This window comes from Tenrec ecaudatus, chromosome 2 (assembly GCF_050624435.1).
Source record: "Tenrec ecaudatus isolate mTenEca1 chromosome 2, mTenEca1.hap1, whole genome shotgun sequence".
Lineage (NCBI taxonomy): Eukaryota > Metazoa > Chordata > Mammalia > Afrosoricida > Tenrecidae > Tenrec > Tenrec ecaudatus.
In genome coordinates, this window is record NC_134531.1 from 92,785,359 (window position 1) to 92,803,030 (window position 17,672).

The 17,672-nt window shown below is 44.9% G+C and overlaps 1 protein-coding gene across 4 annotated transcripts in view; it reads right to left on the reverse strand.

The window, feature by feature from the left end:
• Positions 1 to 11,354: 11,354 nt before the first annotated feature.
• The window catches only part of ARB2A (ARB2 cotranscriptional regulator A), a 498,151-nt gene continuing 491,833 nt past the window's right edge, over positions 11,355 to 17,672 (reverse strand). For 2 of the 4 annotated variants that reach the window (XM_075541276.1, XM_075541283.1), the window contains exon 10: positions 11,355 to 17,161. In XM_075541276.1, coding sequence (XP_075397391.1) covers positions 17,019 to 17,161 — 143 coding nt within the window. In that variant the 3' untranslated portion in view covers positions 11,355 to 17,018. The remainder of the gene's footprint in view (positions 17,162 to 17,672) is intronic. The other 2 variants (XM_075541275.1, XM_075541282.1) reach the window with 2 other exon arrangements.

The following is a 17,672-nucleotide window of genomic DNA, read 5'->3' on the forward strand; positions in this document are numbered from 1 at the left end:
GCTGGGCTCTTTTTGTTGTTGTTTAATTCCACTATTAGGAAATGAGGCCTACCTTTGAATTATTTCATTAGGGTTTGGCCTTTTGGGGGAAGGGGTGGGAACCATGATCATTAGTGGCTTTTTATTATTTCTACAATAAATGGCTAGATTCTTTGTTGAATAAGCCGCTTGAATGTTTTGCAGATGTTCCACTTTAGGCCAAATCTTACCCTCTATTTCCTCCCAAATACATCGCTTGAACTCTCTCCCACCAGCGCTGGCCACTCCAGAGGACCCTCCCTTCGCCCTGGCAAGTTTGTGCGTGTAAGAAGGATTCTCATGAAATGTCCACCTAATTGCGCGCGCGCGTGCACACACACATATTTGCACACTCCCACCCACTGAGCCTCTGAGCGGGCAGAGGGGGAAAGCCAAGGAACTGGCAAGGAGGAGGGACGTCAGCTCAGTGGTTACACCGGGTGGCGGCGCGTCCTCCTCCCGGGCCCTCAACCTGCTTTGTGCCTGTGGGTAGAGACCCAGGAGGTGCCCCCCCACCCACCCCAGTCCGTTTCTCCATCCCTCCACCCTCACCCACCCCCAAAGCTCCAGGCGTCTGCGCCCCAAGGTCGGGGGGTACGGCCCCGGGAACCGAGGCGAAGCCTTCCGGGCACCCTGTTGTCTGGTTGGCGCATCCCCTCGGCGGTCACCGCCCGCCCCCCCTCCCGCGGCCGGCCGTGCGTGGGGACCCAGGGCCCTAACAAAGGGCTCCGCGGGGCGCGGCCACGTGACGGGCGGGCGCCGGGGGCCGCCGTGGGGTGGGCGAGCCCCGGGGGGCCGGGGGCCCGGGCGGAGGGCGGAGGCGGCCGGCCGGGCCGCTGGGCGCCGGGAGCGGAGGGCACGGGGGACGCGGCCGGCTGGAGGAGCGCGCCGGGCCGGGCGGCGGGGCGGGCCGGGCCGGCGGCGCGCGGACGGGGAGAGGGCTGAAGAAACGGCTCTCGCTGAGTGACAGGACCCCTTTCAAAGGGCACGCAGGCAGGGGCGGCTCCGGATATGAATGGGAGAATTTTCAAGGTTTCCGTGTCGGCTCCCCTCCCCCTCCCCTCGTAAAGACTAGGGTCTTTCTTCATCCTTAAAGGAAAAAAAGCCAACTATGGAAAGTGCCTACACGCAAACCGTGCCCTGATGCGTTTGTTTGTTTGTTTGTTTTTCTAGAAGAAAGCATGCTCCATGAACTTTAAAAAATTCGCTTTGGGTTGGTAAAAAGAATTGAAACATTAACCAAGTTGAATCAGGGCTTCGGTGGCATCACTGTGCAGCTGGGGCGCTGCGCGTTCAGACCCGGGTCTTTAGTTGGGGACCGTGTGGCTGTGGGGGGAAAGAAAGGGACGGTCTCACAAAGGGCTCACTCTCACCACTAACAAAACCTGTCACCTCTCTGCTGCTTCCTCCACCCGGAGAGTGTCCTCCTCCTCGGAGCACCTCTGAAGTGATTATTAGCTGTCTCTGGGAGCAATCAGCTTGGGAAAAGATCGCTGTGACATGCGCAGCTCCTGAGGGCCGGCCTGCATCTGCGATCTTACCTTAGAAACACTTTTTATCATTTCCACACTCAACCCCAGCGTTTGCACTATTACTCTTTTTTTTTTTTAATGGAAGGACCATGCCTTATAAAGAAGAAAGCTTTACCCAAAAAAGAAAAGCGAGAAGATTTAAACTCAACAGCACTGGTTGTTGTCCTCTGTCAGCATGGTTATGATCCTTGGGCCCTCCCCTCCTTTTTGCACTTGATCTGATGAGAGAACTTTCTTAAAGAGTGTGAAATGAAGGACACAAAAGAAAGTGGCTCTTTTAATGAGGACTAAAGAAACCCCAAATGTAGATGAAGTGTACATCTTAATTCCCTAGGGCTCTGTCATCATGAACCTGTGGTAACTGGGAGTCCCGCGCACTCACAGAGGTGAGGCAGCTATGGGGTAGGGAGTGGCAGGAATGTGCCTCCCAGCCCTGTCTTTCCAAATAAAAATTTCGACAAGAACTTGAAAGTCTTACAGAACTCAGGTTTCTGTGGCCGCTCTTGGCAGCTCCCTCCACCTGCAAATGCTACCTAGCCATTAAAGTATTTCTATTTTCTTCCTGAGTAACTCTGCTCAGTAGGGGAGCCTCATTCTTCTCCTTGCCCCCCAGCAGGTTGAGATCTGCTGGGTCATATTCTGGGAGACTTTTTCCTTCCCCACCCCACCCCGCCCCCAACTATTAGTCTGTGATCGCGCCTGTTTCATTTTCTCCATATTTTTGAACCCCCAGCCTTTCAGGATTGCAACAGCAACAAAAAGTCCTCCCAAGTAACGTAGCCATAAATCCGAACAAAAATAAGACAGATTTCCTCATCGATGTGTAATAAAGTTAAAGGACATTGTTTTGTCAGACCAGCGCTAAGTAGAAAATAAATCTCAGAGGCTGGGGGCACAAAACGGAGCGCTGTTGGCATGTGCGTACATTTACTTTTAAAAGTAATAAATCAATGTTAAATTAAACAGCTGGGTACTCTGTCTAAGAGAAGGGTCCGTCTTTAAGAAGACCTTGATGGGAGAAATGAGTGATTTAACAAGACACCAAAACCAGACCAAAAAGTTAGATTTTTTATGTGGACTGAGGCAAGACTGGCCTGGGAACTCCTCTAAGCAACGGGGTGAAGGCACAGGGTGCATGGCACCTCTCATCCATCCTCAGATCTTTACAAATGTTTTTAGGCATAAGGGGCCATGGAAATTTCACGTAAATGTTTTCCATATTTTCCAAATTGTTGGGCAGGCTTTAAGGTCCTCCGTTATTGGGTGAGATGTCTTGGGGGTGAGTTGTAATTTCTATGAAGTACCCCCCACCCAGTGCTATAACTTGTGGAGATACCTTAATGAGCATGTTGAGCATATTGGTGTCTAAAGCTTCTTTTACTCTCAGCGTGGCTGTGGTGCACAGTGAATAATAACATAGCAGAAAAAGAAAGAGGACTCTGTTATTTCATATTTATGCTGTCGGTTTTCATGCCTAAGAATGGAGTAGCACTTAAAGCACCATTGAGATATTTCAATATTTCATTTGCTAAACTGCATTTATTTAGTTTTTAGAATCCCACTCCACTGGGAAAGCTTGAGAGTGGGGTTGGGGGCGAGGGGGACGGACACAATAGCAGGCTCAAGCTCTGGCTCTGCATGCACAGAACACTGCGAATCGATGAGTTATCACAGAAGCAATGTTCAATCACAGAAAATTAGGAGTCCTTTAAAGCTTTGCCATGCAGGTACATTGGAGTTTATCTCCAGCCTTATCCTGAAAATCTAACAAGACTTGACGGAAGTTCTTTAGAAAGCAGATACATTGTTGAGATGAACTCTCTTAGTCTTTTGAATTCAGGTCGACTGGTTCAGAAGAAAACCCTGGGATGCTTGCCTGTATAGAAGCCAGTAGATGTGTCTTGATTTTTCATCATATCACTACCCCAGAAGCTATGCATTGTAGTTGCATTGTTTGCATACTTCCAAAGGGCATTCATGTAATTAGGTAACACGAGTCAAACTTTTGAAAATGCAGTAAATAGATAAACAATGCTGCCCCTCCCCCCCAGCGACTCACTAACATGGGTATTTGACTTTTCTTCAGCCCAAGGTAGTATCAAAGAGTCTGTTGCTTGAAGAAGAATAAAATTCTAGTATTTCTAGTTAGAAGGCAGCATTCCATTGGGTTCCAAGACCATTTACATCTTGTTAAGTCTTAGGTGACTCAGAGGTAGCTCGGGTTGCCCACCAAGGAAACTTCTGGGCAACCTGTATGCTGAGAAGGGCTTCTCAGATCCCGCTAGATTTCCCAGGGATGCACTGTCCTCGGAGAGGAAGCCCTGAGAGCCAGTTCAGCCCAAGGTGAGCCTTTCAGGCCCGGTTCTGAGTGCCCATCTGGAGAGGAAGGTGCAGAATGAGATAGACCCAGGGCTGGCTTGGGGGGCGGGGGTTGTGGGGAGACTGCTTGTTCTAATTAAAGACAAGAACCAACCCTGTGCGAGAAGAGCTGTCCTTTAGCCTCAGCTGGCGGCAGAAAGGGTCTGTCTGGCCTTAAAAGTTCGGTTTGTTTGAGCTGCTGGTGGGGCGATGAGCCCCGTGGGCTCAGGTGAGACTGGGCCAGCGGTGAAGTCCCAGCCAGTGCGTCTCCCGGTCCCCCTTTGGCCCGTCCCTTGCTCTGCGTGCTCTCTCGGTGCTCGACTGGGGCACGCTTTGATTCTAACTTTGCTTGCTAGATGGCGCTCGGTGTCTCAGGACCTTCCGCTTCAGAATTAAAGCTGCTTTTTAAGCGCCGTTGTTCTCAACTGATTCCGGGCATTTGATCAGTACAGCGACGGCACTGCGACGATTGCTCTGGGTTTTGCCAGCCTCGTTCACTCTTTGATTCAGGAAGTGCCCGGGTGGGAGCTGCCCATCTTAATCCATCTTAATAATAAAATTCAGAGGAACGCTGCGCACATGGAGGGCTCTCTCCCTGCTTCAGCTGCACTTCAGCAAGCACCTCAGCAACTTTTCCTCCAGGATGGAGGTTTTCAGTAAGATGCTGGAGCAGCAGGGCCAGATGGTTATTTCCACCCAGTTCACCTTGAACTTTGACTGCTCCCATCCCCACTCAGCGGACCCCAGGGGATCTGGCGCCTTATTTGCCATGATGGTAGACCATGACTTGATATTTAGAAGTATTAGGATTCATTTTAAAAGAGAGTAGTAAAAAAAAAAATCCTACTTCAGGAGATGCACTACTATGAGTAATAAAAGCTATTACAAAGCATCTTTCCCAGGAAGGATGGTTTGTCGAATTCTGGTGTCTATTTATTTTAACCAACTGAGTATCTCTTCTCAGATAGGAAACACATTCTGGGGGGCAGGGGAGGAGAGAACTCCTTTGTTGAAGGACAAAGAGAGAGGAAATCAATAGTTTAAAATTTCTGATGGAAAAAAATCAAGAGGAGCCCCACAGACCTGGATATTGTTTTGTGGAATGAAGATGTCATTTTCTTCGCCGCCCCCACCACTGACTCACCCTTGTGTGTCCCTCAAAGAAGGTGAGGTTGGCAGCGGCTGGAAGCAAAAGAAAGCTAGCTATTTATAGGCAATTCCCAACACTTTATTAGATTTTAACTTGTTACTTGCATTGAGGATTTAGAGAACTTATTTGAATAAAAATGGTGCACCTTTGGGAAATTAAGAATCCTCAGGGATGTGTGGGTGGGTTAGGAAACCTTTTGTCAACCCTTGGCTGCTTTGGTGAAGAACCCCACAAAGTCTCTCTCTAGGTGTTAGGCTGAAAGTAGCAGGCGCTGAAAACCTAAAGTGGAAAATTTACAACTTGATCAGCCCCAGCCACACACCAAAAACCTGCTACTGGTGCAAACATATGTTACAGATTAAGTTAAGCAAATGGCTCTCTCTCGAGCGCTCGCTCTCTCTTTTTTCTCCAGGGTTGAAAGTTGATCGTGAACATTCAAGTGAGTTGTGCTTCCAGTGGATCACAGGATCCACCAATGCTGCGTATTTCCACCCCCCCCACCCCCACTGCAGGATACCCAGGAGACTCCCTGTATTTTATCACCTTCTTAAGAGGCTACTTTAGAATCTCAGGTATTATTTTCTGAGAACACACACAGTTTTGAAAGTTGACTAAGTTGAAAACTTGTTGTATTCTTTCCTCAAATGTTAAGCTTCTGAATAACTAAAGCAAAATTCAGATTTTCTAGTGGTTTATCTGTTTCTTTAGCTGCTCACTAATATTAAAAAAGCAGAAATTAAACTGCAGAATTTATGTTAAAGTTACTTTTAAGTTGTATTCGCTAGGGATAGAGAAGTAAGGTGATTTTTTTTTTCACCGTAGGAGACAAAATAAAGGAGTGTTACCAAAACCTTTAATTATGTCAGGGAAGACTGAAATCCTGGTGCTTCTTTTAATGGGCAACCCTTGGCAACCTCACTATGGTAGCCCAGTCATCCCCCAGATAAATTATTTGAAGACCACTCGAGCTAAGAAAGTGTCTTGTAAAGTGGTTTAGAACGAACTCTCTACTCTATCTCCAGGATAGCTACCTGGGCAAATGTCAGCACAGAGAGCCAAGCCTCAGAAAACCCACTCCTCTCCTCTGTCATCTCCAGCCCAAAGTTCTTCCCATTACCTCCCTATGTTCCCATGATCACCCTGCAGATTTTAAACAATTTTGTCAACTTGACGTTTGGTAGTTATTGTTTACACCTTTCCTTTCCCCAAGGGGTCGTGACCAATGTTTAAGAGCTTATTGATTTCCCAGAAACCAAATGAAGAAGGCTGTTCTTGTATAACATACGAAACACACACTTTTCTTTACCTAAATAGGCGGTGTGCACGTGACATTGACAAACGGGGATGAGACGAGGCAAGTGGTTGGAAAGGCTTTGAGGGGAAATGGACAGGACAGCAGAAATCCCATGGAAGAGGAGGACGGGAATGAAAAAGGGAAAAGGAGAAAAATGTCCATCTTTGCTGTCAGTGGTTTGAAAGTTTCAATAAATGGACACAGGTGGTGAGCAGGCATGTTGGAGACCCGCCTCTCATAGGGTCCTGAGCAGTACCCCTCTGCGTTTTGATTTATTTGCAATAATATGAGTTTCTCATATTTCTTCTCTTCACCTTTTGTCCAGCTCTGCCAAACACCAGTTCTGAAATTTTTGACTGGGTTCTGAAGATTCCTGCTTTACTTAGAATTATCCGGAAAAGTCATTCTGAACTGGGGTCAGGAGCGCACTCTTTTTTTCATTTTTGAAATTCCTCATTGAAAAGAGCCAGAGATCGTTAACTTTCCCTTTCCAAGTCATAAGGGAAATCGAGGGCCACAGAAGAGATTTCCCTAAACCCCAAACGAGAGAACAAACTGTGGCCACCTCACCTCTTAACTGTTTCCCACACCTGATTCCCTTTTCTCTCTCCTCAACCAACCTCTCAGGAGGGTAACCATGAAATACTTTCTTTATCCAGAGGTATTCCTGGAGTGAGCGCAGGGGAAATGTCCCAGCTAAAGAATACAAATGAAAGCTATACTTCAAGAGCCAGTTCTGATCTGAGAGGGGAAGCCCTTGTCTAACACATGTGTGTCCCTAAGTCACTATTACTCAACAGGTCCCCTTTGCTACCCTGTGCACCTCAGCTGCCAAATTGCATTAACCAACTCAAGTTCTCCCCGGCTTTCATAGGACAGTTGTGCGCTAGTGGTAGTAGCTCCCGTGGCCTAATTTCTCTAGTAGCAGGGGCTGTGCCTTGCTATTTGAGCAAAAAGACCCGGGAGACCACAAGAACGACCACACCAAGAGGAAAAAGGATCTTTGGGAAGAACCCAACAGTTTGTCCTCGGTGCTGTCAGAGAAAACAGCGTGGTCATGAGCCCTTCTGTGAAAATAGTCTAAATGGCCAACCCAGAAGCTGATAAAATATTTGTATGTTTAGGAGATAGAAAAATACCGATTCTGAAGCTAAATTAGTGCTACTCAGTGGGTGTCACTGCGTTTTTTCGTTAAGACACTATGTCAAGTAGAGAATAACTTTATCCCCAAATGTGTTCCAAGTTTAATTCGTGTTAAGATATAGAAACAATTTTGAAATCAGGTTTTTGAAAGCTATTTTGTAGCAAAGAACTCCTTGAATTTAAGATACCAGGGTCCTTTCCTTTAAAAAACAAAACCCAAAACGCATTCCTCCCCTTTCTAGTAAAGTTAGGATTAAGTTGGTTTAACACTATTTTTTTAATATAACCCATCCTTAAGAGTTTATTCTGGGCTGTCTCGCTGGCTCAAAAAGCTGGCTATTTACACCCACCCAAAGCGGCTCAAAAGAGAGTACCGGACTAGGATACAATCTCAGCGGGGTGAGGACAGATTTCACCCCAAGGCCAACCAGGAAGGCGAGTTTCAAAAAAGCAAGATGCAATTTGAAATCTTTGACAATTAGTCTTGTTTTAGGAGTGGCCACTCAGGTGTTGCTAGGGAGACTCTGCGATGAAAAAGACACCCCACGGAAGTGATCTTTTCTCTCCCTCTGCTTAAAGCGACAGTAAAAAAGAAAGCTCGGCGCGTGCAGGACGACGTGGGGCTCTGCCAGCCAAGGAGAGGTGGTGAGGGTCGCCAGGCGCGCCCTGGTCCCAGGTGTCAGCTGAGTTCCCGGCAGGCTCTTTAGCGAGCGCGGGGTGGGCGCCCGCAGCGGAGTCGCCCCTGGGGCGCTAATTACGCGGCGTCGGGCGCACTCGGGCTAGTCCGACGCCCGGGCCACCCGCAGAGCCGGGGAGCCCGCCAGGTGGGTCGAGAGGTCCGTCTCTGGCAACGGAAGGGTCTGGCGGCGGGACCACGAGCTCCCAGAGACAGGGCTCACCGTTCAGTCCTCTCCACCAGGATGGGCACAGAGCCTTGCCAGCTCAGTAGTGGGGGGAGCGGAGTCACAGCTGGTGGCAGAAAAGTTCTGGGGATAACGCGCCCTCCCCGCCCCTCCCAGGGCGATGACGGAGGGTGGCACTGCTTTCACGCAGGGCCCCAGCGCAGGCGAGGTGCAAGTTCAGAGACACCTGCAGGTAGACGGGTTTCCATTTGGGAGCTTCAGAACTCATGGACACTGGGCGTGTAGGAAGACTCTCCAAGGGCAAACCGCACTCTCTGGGAACTCACAGTCCTTTGGACTCCGAGCCTTCCCTGTCGGGAGACGGTGTCCGTGGGGAAGGGCCGGGGGACGTGGCGCGGGCCGGAACTTCGGGGTTCTGCCTCAGAGCCCAGAGGCGGGCCGGGCGCTGTCCATGGTGCTGGGCAGCGCGCGCGCGGCTTTGCTTCGCTCTACGTCGCGGTCCCCAAACCGAGCTCAGGTGTGAAAGTAACAGCTCACGGGGACCAACCTTGCGGGCGGCTAGATGTTCTGTTCTTGTTCTCCCCGTGAATGTGGAAATCACGCACGTGGCTGTATAATTAAACAGTATCCTGAGAAAGTTATCTTTCTTTCTCCGTGAGCCTGCCATGCTTCAAAGTAATGCGCTCAGAGATCCTCGGCGCAGTCAGTAAACAGGCAGGATGATGGAGAAGGGGGTGAGACTCTAGACCTATCTAAAGGCAATTGGCTATTTCCAGATTTGGTAGAAAAATGAAGGCTCCGCATGACTTAACCTGTGAGAGAACAGGAGTTTATTGAGAAAGCATTAAGAATATATATTCATTTCATCTAACAGATTCTCTAAACTCCAAGGTTGCCAATGGATGCAGTTACATTTTGTCAGCAAAATAAAAGGAGTGATTAGCCTCCTGTCATGTGTATGTGTGCCTGTAGATTCGGAATGGCTGAAATTTCCATCTCATTTCTAAAATGATACAACTGCAATCTTTTAAAACAAATTGGATTTCTTTGAAAAGACAAGCAGAAAGAAAGCAAACCTGACACAGAAAAAATATTTCACAAATAGGGTAGATAGCTAATTAAAAACATAGTCTACTTAGGGGAGCCACACATTTACAAACATATACAAATGTACATATTATATCTGTATATATTTATGTGACAAACATTTCAGGTAGAATATTAATTATGATGTTTGGTACAAATCAGACATGTGACAAACAGGAAAATACGGTAGTCTATCATAATTGTGTTAATCATGAAAAACTTACTGAGCTTCAGCAACTTGAATCCATGTGACAACGAAGAAGGAAAACGACATGAATTCAAACAGCTGACACAATGATCAGCAGTAACTGACAGCATCTCATTTGCTATTTGATATCAAGCACTAGATCAATATTTGTGAGATCAATGCAATTTTAATGGTTTTGTCTGGAAGCTGTATGAAAGCCAAATTGTGACACTCAGTGCTAGGGTTATTTTTAGAGTTGGTTATTCCAGGGGATGGATGATATTAAGTAATTTATTGAAGCAAAGAAAAGGGAAAAAAAACTCACCACAACAAATCATCAATATTTCTTCAGTTGATAAATCCTGATTATCCAAGTGCCCAGAAAAGGTGTGAACATTTAATGGGGAAAAGCCATTTATTTAATTATGGTTTTAGAAAACAAAGAGATAAAATCAGCCTTTGGAAAATTATTTGGAGGTAAGAAAAGGTGAACTAGATCAGAGGTATCTTTTCCCAACTGAATGGGATTAGGTGGCACTTGAGAAAAAAAAAAAGAAATGAAAACAATGAAGAGGAAAACCTGGGCCTTTCAGCTGGAGGGTCAATCCTCTCACGTGTGGAATTTAGTAGGAAAGAACTGATTGTTCTGTCTCTCTTGCAGAATAGAAATGTGGGTGCTCGATCTGTAACTCATAGCAATGCTCCCCAAAGGCCAAATGTGTGTGTGTGGGGAGGTAGTAATTAGGTATAAATAGTGTCTATTATTTTTAAAAATTATTTTTATGACAGTTTATATCTTAAAAATAAATGTAGTTATTTAACTCAGAGACACAAAAATATTCTGTCCATCTAGTTATGTTTTGACTCAATTGCTTATCAACTCATTTTGTTTGATAAAAATGCTAAACATGGATTTTTTTTTGTTGTTTCTACAGATTCAATTTTGAGGATTTTTCACCAGAGGAACCAAGACCTTCAGCTCACCCAGCAATTTCGGGGGAGGTAGACTTGAAGGGGGGAGGGGAACCTACCTAGATGGACCTTTCCATCAGGGCAGGAACAAAGGTGAGGTGGGATGATCCTGGATAGGGACTGTGAGCCGAGACATTCACGGTTTTTTTAGGTTTTAAGAGACAAGCAGTGCCTTTCATTTCCAAGTAAAGTTTAATTTAAAAGTTGGAGAAATTGATTTTTTTCACTTGAAGAAATGTGTGTTTAGGAAGTTTAAAAATCTCTCATCTAAAGAATGCTCATCCTTCTTCAGAAACAGAATACTTTAAAATGATGCATTTCTTAACCCCCCAAATATTCCCTTTAAATGATTTTGTTGATAACAAATTATCTAATGAAGTAGTTGATATATTATTACACACAGATCACTTCAAACAAGCATTGTATTATTGTTAAATGAAATTTATGCCAATGTGTTTTTGCAATAAAACAGAATCATGATGAACCTAGTCTTTTCTAAGACTAAGGACATACATTTCCCAGGATTTTTAGTAACTCCATAAAAAGTCACGCTCTGCATGTCTCTATACTCCGTGTAGTTCAAATTTGGCAGATTTCTACAAATTGAAGACACCAACCCAGCTTAAATTAAAATTTTTTTAATAAAATAAAGCCAATTTTACACACATAGACAATACATAGAGAATTTACAGATGCAAGTGAATTCAGAGTATTTTAAGACAATGTTTATTACAATGCTCCATAGAACTTGAACATCAGTCTTATTTAACAGAAAATAAGCTTACATTCATAGTGACCAACACATATTGAGCACCTATGTTACAGGCACCAAAATGACATATATTGTATATGTTGTCTATTATTATAGGATGACAAAAATGGGCATATGTATCTCATGGATAGATATGGAGTTACACACTGTGTGTATATATCCAAATTAGGTCTTTAAAAAATCCCTGAGTTATTTTTAGAAAGGGAATTAACTTTATATTCAATTGTAGCTAATTTGGACATCTTCATGATTAACCATACTTCGAACAATCATTTTTCCTTGCCTGAAGGACAGTATTTCAAATAAAAAAAATTTAGTCCTCCTAAAATGCTGTTATTCCGAAGCCACTTTGAAGTAATGCTAGTGAGTCTAAGATCCAGATCTACATGTTAATCTCTAGTTTTGCCTTCAAACAGAATTCAGTTACAAAGAACTTGGAAAGATTTTGAATCTATTCAGGAGACGAAAACTCTTTAATTTTCTGAGGAGCAAAAATTCCCCAAGAAACTTCATATAGCTTCTTAGATTTTGCTTAGCATACGTGATAAAACATTGATTGTTGCAGTTTGGTGACCCATGAAATTTGGGGGTTAGTTTTCTCTTCAGACCAGAGCATATAATTATGCAAATACAGAGCTGTCACTGATCTGGTGAAATACTCACAAACACAAGCACTCTGAAAGTGGACAGAAAAGTGAAAATGGTTGGTGATGTGAGGGTGCCATGGTCTGTTTTCCTGCCAAGTTTCTATCCAAGTTCATTATTCAAATGGTAAACTTTTAAAAGAGACATACCATTCTTGGGGTGCTGGTTGTCTTTTCACTTCAGATTCTTTGTATTGGTATTGCAGGCTGGCTACAAAGTACAGTTCAACATTATTTTACCTATGACAGCTTCCCATTTTACCCGAAGTAACAGCCATAGAGGAAAAGGCAGAATGAGGATACAGGACCTCTCTGGATTACTGTCTAGAAACATGTTTCATGTCTGCTTCAAACAGAAGTCCCAAAATACAGAGAATAAAGTAAAAGGTTTGCAAACCACCCCCCCAACCTTTTTTTCTTCACACAAACCTTAAGAGAAAGTTGCATGGGAGGCCTCCTGGATTAAATAAAAATTCCCTTGACAAGCTTTTTACATCAAGGGGCAAAATACAGATCACTGTGTGATGTCCACTTAATGGTCAAACTTTCCAGAGTACTTTCTTCCATCTAGCCAATTAAAGCCAACTATATAATATTTGGTAACTTTAACCTTGTGATTCATTTACAATTACTATTCCTCTAAACCTCTGTACTAAGACGTAGCAAGAGTTCTTCAATTTAATCATGCTCTTTGGCATGGAGGTCTCCCCAATTGTAAAGTTACCCCGGCTGTTGCATAATTTTAGATGTCATGGAGAGTCCTACTGATGAAATCTGAGAAGGCTCATGTCAGACCACTGACTGCTAAAGACATCACTACATGAAAGATCAGTGGTGTGAAACTTTAAAAACATCGATCCAAATGAATCAATTAAATCAACATTCATCCCTCCTAAGTGTGAGGTTTAAGACTATCATTGTTGCATTTGTGTGTGTGTTTTACCTCGACATAGATTTTGAGATAAACGCTGGAATGCTTTGATGGCTATTTCTATTCTGGAATTTCCATTAATCGACTTTGTGCTATTTCCCTTTTCAACATCTTCCACTTGGTGTACACTCTTTACTCTGAGTACAGTGCATGACAGTTGCAATGCTTTCAATCTAAAACTGCGTAACAAAGCTGATGCTTTAGGTAGGGTGGCTTTAAGCTCTGTGAAGTGTTGATTAAAAACCCTTTCCCAGACTCAAACTGATCTTTTTGGAGATTAATAGAATATTAGATAAAAGGAAGACGAACAATTCAAGAGACTCCCACTCAGTCACTCTATACAAGGAAGGAAGGAAAGTATTCAATTTTTGAAAGAGAATACCTCCTGGAGTCTTTTATTTTATATTATTACAGCGCCTAATAAGTAATCATAAAATAACAACGCCAGTCTCTCCTCCGCCCCCCTGCACCTGTATTTCAAAGATGAGACTGTTGCACATTTAAAGACTATTTTTTCCTCTGCAGATGCATGAGCAAAGTATTTTTAAAAGATTTTTTTTGTAATACGGTGATCATCTTTCTTGAACAAATTAAGATGCAGGCACCAACAGGAACCTGTCAATTTACAGTAAAAACTATGATTATAACAGGAGCCATGCATGTGTTTGGATTGGAATTCTAGATAATCCAGAGAAACATGGGGGGGGGGATGCTCTAGCTTATCAGCACTAATAATATAGTCAGCACAGCTTGTCACCCACACCCTCTCAGAGGACTTAGAAGATTCTAAGTAAGGAATAGCAAGCTATAAAGTAACTGCAAGTAAGTTACTTTCAGACTGGGCATAATACTTCAAGAAATGTAGAAATATGGAAGCCATTTTATCTCATCAAACTCTTTTAAGGAGCACACGTTTATTTATAGTGTATTATAGATTATTTGCTCGAGCCACAGGTTGGTTAAAGGTTGTTTATATTCCTTTGCTTAAGGAGATATTTTCAAGTGTAAGAAGAAATATCTACAGAGAAAAGTTAGCTTTGAGAAAGGCGCAAGTCAAATAATGACCTGATGCGAGTTGAGACGCCCCTCCCGCAGCAATGACAGTGCCAGCAACAGCTAAAGGGATGCACAGTGACTCTTAGTTTCTGCTTTCTCCATCTCCATTTAAGTTGGTGAAAACATGAACTTCAGAGCAAGAAAAATACACCACTGTTTGTTGGGAAAATTCTTTTTTATTTAAAACAATAAACAGAAATGTAGAGTCAATAAGAAACTCCTGTGCTTTCAAACTTGTTCTCAGACCAACAATAATGTAGCACAGGCTGAAGCACAGGGCAGGAACTTGAGAAAAGAACAATGATCACAAGTTAGCATTTTACTCCCTTCACATTTCCATGAGAACTTTACAGACTGAGCAAATCCCATGGAAAGGTATCTTTATAAAACCCCAAGCAGTATGTGGTTTTCAAGATTTGTTGACTACTTGAAATCTAAGATGCATCAATCATTCCTTCCTTCCCATTCCATTTGTCTAAGAACTACATAATTAAAGCAAAACACCTACATCTTAACTCTAAATCTCTACTCTCCCTAAAACCTGTCTAAAGAAACAAAAATGGGAGATCAGATCAGAACTATCATTAACATCTGGCCACCTCCAAGCAGGCGACCACTGTCAACTGCTTGTTGTTAGTCTGGGAAATTTGAAGTGAATGATATTACATTTATATCAACAGGTTAAACAAATAAATCTCACTTTCCAAGCAGTCTGATCAGTTACTAGTTGGTGGTCTGGGATAGTTTGCTCAGCATTCACCTGGTTCCCACAGCTCAGATCCACAAGTAGAAATCACATTTACACAACTTAAGTTTGCAAACAGCTCTCTATAGATAGTTAAACAACCTTGATAACCTAGTAGTTTTTAAGTCTGAAAAGCAATTAAACAGTGATTTACTCTAGCTGGAAGTACAAGTTTTAAAAAGCGCCGTGAAGAAGTGGAAGAGAGGAAATAGATGGGTCTGCTGTATAAGCTGGGCACATTGATTTTTCTCTCACTCAGCTGCAGAAGCTCCATGAATTCTGGGTAGCACAGTGCCGATTTAAACAAGAAAGGCTGAAGAATTGGTTTACTGTGAACACTTTTCTTATAATATTTTGAAAAATATATTCAGTTCACATTAATTCTCAAAGCCTCTCATGGGAAGATGCCATTATTTTACAGAATTTACGATGACTTCTAAAATCAGAAAGATCGCAGAAAAAGGGTCGGTATCACAGACCAATGTACTGGACATCCTTGGTGTGATACATTTTTAAATCATCCAGGAGCTGGATATATAGCCATTTTGATTTTTCCTCCTCCGTCGTTTCTGCTTAAGTAACATAAAAAGATATTCTGACATGACCACTGAAAAAAGATCATTTTAATTTGCCATCAAATTTTAAGACCTAATTAATGTGCTTGTATGACAAATGCAGTAAAAGAGGGTAAGATTTTGAAAATTGTAGAAGAGGACTTATAAAAACATTTATCTATGAAGGGGTTGATTTTAAGGTATTTTCTGAGGTGTCAGACAGTTCTAAGTCTTCTTGTGTACATTTATCACATCCTCAAATAAGGCAGGCATATTAATGGTTGAGTATCATTTTAAAAATGGTGAAAAATATGAAATTCAAGTCTTCATCTATCCGAAACAGGATCTTTCACTAAGCAATTACATTTTTCATGTAATTAAAATTTGACAATGTTAATTAAAAAAATCTCCATTCACATGTCAGCAAAATCTTATGTTACCTCCTATTTTTCAGTGCTGGCCAGAACTTAGGTTGATTAAAATACTTAAACTGTTGAAAGTGTAGGGTGAAAAGCCTACAAAGCAATTGGAACGCTAGAAAAAAAATTATTCCACTTTTTCACAAGAGGTCTCACCTCTCTTTTCGTTGGAGATAAAAACTAAAACGATAATTTTAGCTCCCTAGCGCCTTTCAGAAAGAAAAGACGTCTGAGAGTATACAGGCTAATTTTTTCTGATGGCAATGAAGATTTCTATCATGGCCTAACTCCATGAAAGCGCCTTCTCCTTAGGATTCACAAGAACAGCAACAGCAAACACAAACTCTCACCACATGAACTCAGGAAAACAATTCCTCTCAGGACACACAATTAAAAAAGAGTCAATTCTAATGATAAAGTTGGAAAGTCCATTGAAAAATGGGATTTTTCAGACACGTACTTAAAACGCTGCTCGTCATCAGGTTTTGGCCAGAAAAAGTCACTTTTGTAATTAAGAGACTTAAAAAAAAAAGAAATATCATATTCAAACTAGCCAGGATTTTCAGTGGTTAGGTGGATTTGATCCTTCACAGATCACTATGCAGTTTTTCCTCTGATCTCGAATTGAAAATAGATCGCTGGAGCGAGAACAATTTGCTCTCCCCAAAGGACACAGCACATCCTGACATTGGTGTGCCTCGATTTAAATGTGGCTGTTCTACGGGGGTGGGGTGGGGTGAAAAGGCCCCAAACCACCGCACACACAACACAAACTTCTTTAAAAAGCGGCATAATATGCCCCTGGGCGGGGTAATCTATTTAAAACGGAAGTTTGAAGCTTAGAATAAGTTTGCTCAGAGGGGGTACAAAATCGCCGTGATGAATGGGGGCGGGGGCGGGGGCGCGCTGCCGAGGGCTGTAGGACCGCGCGGACGCCGCTGGCCCGGCCGCGCCGCGCGGGCTCCGTCAGGCAATTAGAGCCGCGCCGGCCGCGCGGGGCAGGGCGCTGTCAGCCTTAATCTGCGCGCTGACGGGCAGCGCCCAGCCCGAGCTAGCCCGTCGGCAGCACGACCAGTGAGCCCGTATTGCTTTGACAGTTGCACTCATCTAGAAATAATGCAAAACGCTATTTAGATGTATATATCACGACCCTGTGCTCTAGGAAGAAAACAATCTAATGAGGGGCTGGGAGTCCGCTCGCCGACAACCAGCGGCGGGGAGACGGGGGGACGCAAGCTCGAGCGCAGCACCGTCTCGTCCCCTCCCCCGGCTCGCTCGCTCGCTCGCTCGGCTCTTACAGCTCCTCGTGCTTGATTCGGTGAGAGCGTCGCGTCAGCGCCGGCTGGAGGGAACCGGTCTTGGCCTCAGAGGCTTCGGTAAAGAACTTGAAAATGGACGGGAAGCTCTTCCAGGAAGTTAGCTCGTGACGGTCGGTGCCTGCGAAGAGCACAGAAGCGGTTACGAGGCGGCCTCGCTGGGGGCCCGCGTGGGGCAGCAGCCGCCCTCCGCCCGGGCCCCGCCCCTCGCGCCGGGCCCCGCGCGCCCCAGCCCCGCGCGTGCGTGCGCGCGCCCTCCCCACGTCGGGGCCCGGCCCCACGGCCGCTCGCGCCCGCGCCCGTCCCTGGAGGGCGCGCGCCCCCGGATGCGTGACGCCGGGGGGCGAGGCGGCCCCGGCGGCGCGCGGCTGCGGGGACGCTGCACCGCGCACTGCTCCCGGAGGGCTGGCCAGGCCCCGGTTCTCGAGTTCGGTCCGAGGGCGCGCTCCCGCGGCGGGGCTCCGGACGGCGCCCCGGGGGGGTGGAATCTCGGGCTGGAGCCCCGCCCCCGCCCCAGCGCCCTCAGGCTCTCCGGGCCAATGGAGGCGCGCGGCGGGAAGGGCCCTCCCTCTCCGCCTCGAAGCCACTCTCCTCCCGGCTCGGCGGCGCGCGGGCTTTGGAGTCCCCGGCGG